The sequence below is a fragment of the Cherax quadricarinatus genome, chromosome 26 (genome assembly GCF_038502225.1).
Source record: "Cherax quadricarinatus isolate ZL_2023a chromosome 26, ASM3850222v1, whole genome shotgun sequence".
NCBI classification, from domain to species: domain Eukaryota; kingdom Metazoa; phylum Arthropoda; class Malacostraca; order Decapoda; family Parastacidae; genus Cherax; species Cherax quadricarinatus.
In genome coordinates, this window is record NC_091317.1 from 7,505,373 (window position 1) to 7,513,565 (window position 8,193).

Sequence of the window (8,193 nt, forward strand, 5' to 3'; positions counted from 1 at the left end):
CACATCAACTGGTGGGTCTAATATACATATACAAATGCACTGATAGTGTTTATACAATTATTACAATATTGCATAAGAGTAATTCACCTATTTTTTTTGGTGTGAATAAAAATTCTTAGTGTAAATAAAAAATCAAAATGGAATTCATATGTAAAGCCTGGAAACGTAACTAATAAACACAGAAAATGTTATTTTAGTGCCAGGAATGCCTGCATTGTTTATTCTGGAGGCTGTTTTGAAATTGGAATATTTTGAACTTTGTGAGAAATTGAAAAAATTACTACTGGCTAGCTGAAATAATTGACTGGGCAGTTTCTTGTGCTCAGTTGATAAAATAGAATACTAATGAAATAGCGAAGAATTTGGTCGACTGGAATAATGTAGGAATTGGCCTAAAATAGGAGTCAAAGTGGGCAAAATCACTGCTGTGCAAATATCACTGACATAGTAAAGTCGGCAATAACGTAATTTTGTCAGTTTTCCACTAAATTTCGTACTTTTTGTTTTATTACCTTCAGAAAAGATTATCAACCATTTAATAAGAAAAATTTTTTTTTTTTAAATTCTTGGACCCTGTGGACAATGAGTAGATCTATGGCTTGGACCCTCAAAGGGTTAATAGACTTAGTCCATTAAATTAAAAAATAGAACTGTCCATTACTGTTATGTTTATAGAATAATATTCCTATTATTTGGAATTAACAGACAATCAGCTGAAACATAGACACCCCCTTGCCCTGATTGGCCTATTAAATCGAGGGTTCACTGTGCCACAAAAACTTTACAATTTAAAAATTTTATTAGCTTATTTAATACATATAATTATCATTACAATATGCTTCATTATTATTATATGGAAGGAGCACTAAAGCTGTAGGGACCATACAGTGCCAAGGGAAATGGGAGGCAATCAGGTTTGATCCAGGGAAGAATATGTCCTGTTTCCTGAATCAAGAGCCCCTCACCAGCATCAAGATACTTTCCCCGAGGGGATTACAATATGGAATGATCAAAAAACACTTAATACATATACACAATTGAAGTACAGTATTACTGTCGAAAATTACAATTAAAATGTTTTTTATTTAGTTTCTACTCTTTAGTTTCTACTTTTATTTAGTTTTTACTCTTTCCTACTCAGTAAATGCTCAACAAATTCTAAACACTAACTTCAGAACTGCCTGTATTCTTAAAAAAAAAAAAAAAAAAAAAAAGTACTTTGGACAATATATATTACTGCTGATCTAGATTTATGAAACGATCACTCAGAAAATTCATATACACTGAAAGCAGACAAGAAACAGAACTGAATATTTTGATCTGTACACAAATACACCAGTACTACTGTACATTTTTCTGTACTGAGGATGACAAAGTATAGATTAAAATATAAATACTTTTTCTCCTTTACTTTCAAGAATGTGGGTTTGATGACTGAATAACAAGTGTGACATTTCACACTTGGTCATAAATGAATGAAATTTATTTTTAGACAATTTTAAATAAAATATATTCATGGATAATGCTAGGCCCATTTCTGTCACTCAAATTTGCAATTTTAAATCAAAGCATAATGTAATTCACATACTTTTTCATTGAGCAATTGTATTTGATGCTTCTCAGCTTCAAGAAATAATCGCTCCTGTTTCAGGTGATGAGCCAACTCCCCTATATCTGCCTGTAGACTTCCCATGCTGTTACAGCCCTGACAGGAAGAAATGAAAGATTGGAAAATTTGAAGCATATTTCCTATTTAAATAACCAGAAGAATAAGCCTTCAAAAACTGTCATGAGCATGTGATTTCTACAAGATCACATACTTCTGTCTGCAAGTGAAAGTTCTTACCTAGAGAATATAGCTAATTTTTTTTGGTTAAGAAGAATTAATTTAGATTAAAAGTGTCTAATTTTATAGTTATTAATGAGCTTTTCATACTAATTAAAAATAAAATAAAATTATCATATATAGGCAAACAGTATCAATATTAATTTAATTACTGCATTCATGAGGGAAGTACTAAACATGTAAGGAGTATACAGAACCTATGCGAGTGGAAAGCAGTCAGCTTTAACACAAGAAAGGGGAGATAATGTCCAATTCCTTTATCAAAATTATTTAGTGGGAAGCACACTATACTGGTAACTATTCAACTGGTGGATTTTGGTAATTAATTATAGTTTGAGCTGTACAATATTTAGTACAATATTTATTTATTTTAATGTGTAAATGATAAAAAAAAAAAAAAACTTAATAAATACCACTTAAAGACAACCTAAAAATAACTTAAACTAATTTAACCTTACTCCACCATTGGTACTGGTTTGTCTTTGCTTCCATCAGGCTGGGAGTGCGACACAACTCGATACTAAGCATTGATAGGCTCAGACATGCTGCACAACCAAAATTAATGTAATATTATCATTAACACTTCCCAAAACAATTTCCACAAGAAATTATCATAAAAACTAAGCAATAAACCCACAAGGAGCCACATCACTGCTCCACAAGAAATACTTATTGTGTAGTCTATGTAGGCTGGATATATTGTAAAATGTAAAGTAATACAAGTGTTCTGCAGAGTAGTATCCGTAAACTTAACTGGAAGCGCCAAGCCCTTAGGGGCAATCAATTTATGATCCAGGGATGGAAAGGTTATGTCCAATTCCTTGGAACAAGAGCCCGACACTGACACAAAGAAACCACCCTAGAGTCGCAGGTTAATATTATTATTACAATCCAAACTAAGCGCTTAACCCACAAGGGTCATACAATCACTGGTTAATAGCTACCCTAACACCCACCAAGTAACGCAGAAGAAACAATACAAGAAACGAGACACTAGATAAGATAAAATACATCATCTGTAAATCAGTGCGGCGATGTATAGTTATATTCATCAGAGTGCCAGATGACAAGCAGATCAGAACGAGGCCAATCAGGTCAAAAATACATAGTATTTAAGACCTCAATGAGCATCATATAATACAGACAGGAGTGTTGTAGCTTTTTTGTACCTGGGCGGTCTGCCACGCCCCCAAGAGGACGCTGTCTGATCACTCTGACTTAGTTAAAGTCCTCTACTGGCAGTTGTTTAACCTCCCACCACTGTCACTGGTACCATATTTGTTTACGAGTGCAAACCCCAAGCAATTGACTGCGACATAGCTATTAAGAGGATCAACACTGCACTGAGAACGCGCACAAAAAAACAAAACTCTGGCTATAGAAGAACCTAAATAGGATCCTGTGGTTAAAGGCCCGTACAGTAGTCCAGTTTAATATATCTATAGTTTACAGCGGGTTAAGCCAATTATTATAGTAAAAAAAAAATGTTACAAGTATATTTTTTTTTATTTGGTAGTATAACTGCAAATTCATTTATTGAAATCCAGGGGAGGATTGATTGAGTGACATGGGTAACTCAGGAGATAATAATGGTAACTTTAGAATGCCAGACCTAATTTAAGAGGAATTATTTATAGGTCAGAAGGATATGATTAACATCATATCCTGCCGGAAACATTTCCGTCAACAATACTAGGAATGATACGCTCTTTAAATTCCTTATTAATTATTAAGGTAGTTGTAAGACTAACTGTTGTCAGGTTCTCCAACAGCTGTCATTGTTTATTTATTTATTTATTTTTTATTTGAACATGATATATAGTTGTACAAAGAAATATAGTGATTGGGTGTACATGCCAAAAGCCCCTTGTATGTAGAGCATTATGGGCAGCTTAAAATTAACTTAAGATTAACTAAGCAATGATATATTCAGTGGTAAAAATTACAGTAAACAAATTACAACATGAAGTACAAATGAGTATTTCAAATAAGAAGCATTAAAGTTGTACAAATCTGTAGCATAACAACAGACATAGCCCCACTCCACAAAGGGGGCAGTAAAGCAACAGCAAAGAACTACAGACCAATAGCACTAACATCCCATATCATAAAAATCTTTGAAAGGGTCCTAAGAAGCAAGATCACCACGCATCTAGAAACCCATCAGTTACACAACCCAGGGCAACATGGGTTTAGAACAGGTCGCTCCTGTCTGTCTCAACTATTGGACCACTACGACAAGGTCCTAAATGCACTAGAAGACAAAAAGAATGCAGATGTAATATATACAGACTTTGCAAAAGCCTTCGACAAGTGTGACCATGGCGTAATAGCGCACAAAATGCGTGCTAAAGGAATAACAGGAAAAGTCGGTCGATGGATCTATAATTTCCTCACTAACAGAACACAGAGAGTAGTCGTCAACAGAGTAAAGTCCGAGGCAGCTACGGTGAAAAGCTCTGTTCCACAAGGCACAGTACTCGCTCCCATCTTGTTCCTCATCCTTATATCCGACATAGACAAGGATGTCAGCCACAGCACCGTGTCTTCCTTTGCAGATGACACCCGAATCTGCATGACAGTGTCTTCCATTGCAGACACTGCAAAGCTCCAGGCAGACATCAACCAAATCTTTCAGTGGGCTGCAGAAAACAATATGAAGTTCAACGATGAGAAATTTCAATTACTCAGATATGGTAAACATGAGGAAATTAAATCGTCATCAGAGTACAAAACAAATTCGGGCCACAAAATAGAGCGAAACACCAACGTCAAAGACCTGGGAGTGATCATGTCGGAGGATCTCACCTTCAAGGACCATAACATTGTATCAATCGCATCTGCTAGAAAAATGACAGGATGGATAATGAGAACCTTCAAAACTAGGGAGGCCAAGCCCATGATGACACTCTTCAGGTCACTTGTTCTATCTAGGCTGGAATATTGCTGCACACTAACAGCACCTTTCAAGGCAGGTGAAATTGCCGACCTAGAAAATGTACAGAGAACTTTCACGGCGCGCATAACGGAGATAAAACACCTCAATTATTGGGAGCGCTTGAGGTTCCTAAACCTGTATTCCCTGGAACGCAGGAGGGAGAGATACATGATTATATACACCTGGAAAATCCTAGAGGGACTAGTACCGAACTTGCACACGAAAATCACTCATTACGAAAGCAAAAGACTTGGCAGACGATGCACCATCCCCCCAATGAAAAGCAGGGGTGTCACTAGCACGTTAAGAGACCATACAATAAGTGTCAGGGGCCCGAGACTGTTCAACTGCCTCCCAGCACACATAAGGGGGATTACCAACAGACCCCTGGCAGTCTTCAAGCTGGCACTGGACAAGCACCTAAAGTCAGTTCCGGATCAGCCGGGCTGTAGCTCGTATGTTGGTTTGCGTGCAGCCAGCAGCAACAGCCTGGTTGATCAGGCTGTGATCCACCAGGAGGCCTGGTCTCAGACCGGGCCGCGGGGGCGTTGACCCCCGGAACTCTCTCCAGGTAAACTCCAGGTAACAATGTATAATATAATCGAATCAGATCGAGTAAAATCAATGATTTGTAGTGCAGAGACAGGTCATATGATCTGTGGAAAATACTGTATATATTTTCCAGAAATTCAGTATTTATATGTAAATAGATGGCCATACTGTATTTAATAATATTTATGTCATAGAAAACGGAAAGCCTGCGTCTGCGCAGAGGGGACTCGCCATCTTGGTTTTGAATTGGATACAACGTTAATATAATGGGAAGAATTTTTCGTGCTCTAGAGGTTAAAATTGGATTGACACCTCTCAAATAGGAGGCGAAATTGTTGGATGTGCATTCCTGCATAACTTGAGATATAGGACGACTGGACAAGACAGCTCCAGGAACCTCAGATAAGCTCTCTAGATTTGTGTATAATTCTGGCCAGTGTTTTCATAAATTTAGTTAGTGAGGTTTTTCTGAGTATGATACAACTTATCCAGTCAAATTGGTGAGTGATATTAAGATATATTTTCCTTCTGTTATGTATATGTGAATTTATATATAATCATTTTTTAATATACAGTCCACAAATTTATATATTTACCAGTATTCCTGGTGTATGTATATTTCATTTAATTAATAGGTCCAGAGCAACTTGTGGTTATGACAGTGGTAGGTATCGAAGGGGGACATTTTTTGCGACCTAGGTGTCCCAAATTCCTACTTGTCTATGTAACATTGATAAATAATAATTATCTTTGTTATCATTTACTGTTATGTACATAATTAGTTACATTCAGATAAACGCAATTTTCCACATGATCATTAGATGAGTTACGGTGCATTCAAGAGAATGGAGTAATGGGTAATGTAATTAACAAAAGCATAGTTTGATAGGGTCACAGGTTATGACTTTTTGGGTTATCCTAGGTTCTCTACACATATGCTGCTATGTATGATAATTCTATGTAACTGTATTTGTGTATACCTGAATAAATTTACTTACTTACTTACATTTATGAGATTCAGTTATTCAGTATTTATTTAGTTGTGGTTGAGTAAGTGGTTTTTAAGAAGAGTCTTGAATTGATAAACAGACTATTTTTTTTTATATTCACAGACAAAACTGCAACGTACACCACCGACGAAACGCCATACCCTAAAGTCGAACAGATAATCCACCAACTTCAAACCAACGAACTCTTCCTGCTTGCTGCCTACTGACAGTCTCAGCTCCTGCCTCTGCCTTCGCCATCCTCTCCTAGAGAACCAAGCAACGTCATCTTTCAAGCCTCTCCATCTACGCTTCCAGTACTTAGGTACCACATATCCCAAAGTGGTTGGGCCACTTGCCTTGATTCCTCCTCTTCCTTTCCTTCCCATCCTTTTCCAGTTATTTCCATCCTTCCTTATCCTTCTTCCTTCCCATCTCACGACAGCTCTCGTCGTCTTAATCCTTAATCCTTAAGGTAATGAATTCCAGATTTTTGGGCCTTTTATGTGAATTGAGTTTTTACATAGTGTGAGATGGACACGAGGAACATCAAAGAGTGATCTGTGCCTTGTGTTATGATCATGTGTTCTGTTGAGGTTGGTAAGGAGAAGTTTGAGAGGAGGGTTTATATCTGAGTTAAGTGTTCTATGTATGTAGTAGGCACAATAATAAGTATGGATGTTTTGTAAGGTGAATAAGTTTAGAGTTTTGAATATTGGTGGAGTATGTTGCCGGGAGTGGGAATTTGTTATCATTCTAACTGCAGCCTTTTGTTGGGTAATTAATGGTCTGAGATGATTTATTGTTGTTGAGTCCCATGCACAAATTCCATAGGTGAGATAGGGGTAAATGAGTGAGTGATATAGGGCCAGGAGAGCTGATTGTGGAACATAGTACCGTATCTTCGATAGCATGCCTACGGTCTTGGAGATTTTCTTGGAAATTTGTTGTACATGTGTTTGAAATTTGAGTCTATTATCAAGGTGGATTCCTAAGAATTTTCCCTCTGTGAGTTTCGTGATAGGTGATCCGTTTATCATTATGTTAAGAGGAACATCTGTAGTTCTGTTCCTAAACTGAATGTAGTAGGTTTTGTTAATCATCATCCAGGTAGATATTTTCTGTAATTCTGTATTTACAGTATTGGCTATGTGAGGGAAAAGTTCAATAGATAGGAGTAGCGAGGGAGTATATATTAACAATAGTTTCATTGCCGGCTACTTGTTAAGGTAGGGTAAGTCAAGCTCCCGCTATTCTTGCCTTTTTCTCCACCTCCCCGAAAGTGATAGTTTGATTGCCGGCTGCTTGTTAAGGTAGGGTCAGTCTAGCTCCCGCTATCCCTTCCCCTCCTTCTCCCCCCCCCCCGAAAGGTGACGTGTGGGGCTCTGGTCAAACAGTAAATCACTCGACTCACAGCTCCCAACACTACTGTAAGTACATGCCTTCCTTGTATTCTAGTGGATTTATTGGTTGAAAGCTTCACTTTTGACCAATAATAGACTTAGTCTTGTCAGCCTTGCTCTAAGTTGACTGTTGTAATAATCACCACGTCTTTTAGGTATTGTACTTATGGAGAGTGATTATTTAAGCAGTGGGTAACCTGTCTATCTTTTCAGCTTGGATGACAGAGAGGGTCACCTGTCAATCAACGAGAAGAACGAATGGAGATGGACTAACGTCCTGAGACGTCCCCTTTTTGGATTTAATTACCTGTGCACCTGTATGAAATTGCAGGACGTAACCCCTCATCATTGCAGCGGTAAAGAACCTGCTTTCCTGTCATCGGGATATAATACTCACGGCTATACTGTGAAGAACTAGCCAGTGGGTCGTAACCAACACCTGCGACCCCTGCCCCCCATCATCAGCAA

At 37.6% G+C, this 8,193-nt stretch overlaps 1 protein-coding gene across 1 annotated transcript in view; it reads right to left on the bottom strand.

The window, feature by feature from the left end:
• Positions 1-3,152, bottom strand: part of LOC128691489 (GTPase-activating protein and VPS9 domain-containing protein 1-like) — a 28,471-nt gene extending 25,319 nt beyond the window's left edge. Inside the window, exons 1-2 of the mRNA XM_070088768.1 lie at positions 3,016-3,152; positions 1,589-1,705 (exon numbers count right to left, since the gene is read on the bottom strand). Of these exons, the coding sequence (XP_069944869.1) occupies positions 1,589-1,693 (105 nt within the window). The 5' untranslated portion in view covers positions 1,694-1,705; positions 3,016-3,152. The remainder of the gene's footprint in view (positions 1-1,588; positions 1,706-3,015) is intronic.
• Between the last annotated feature and the right edge of the window lie 5,041 nt (positions 3,153-8,193).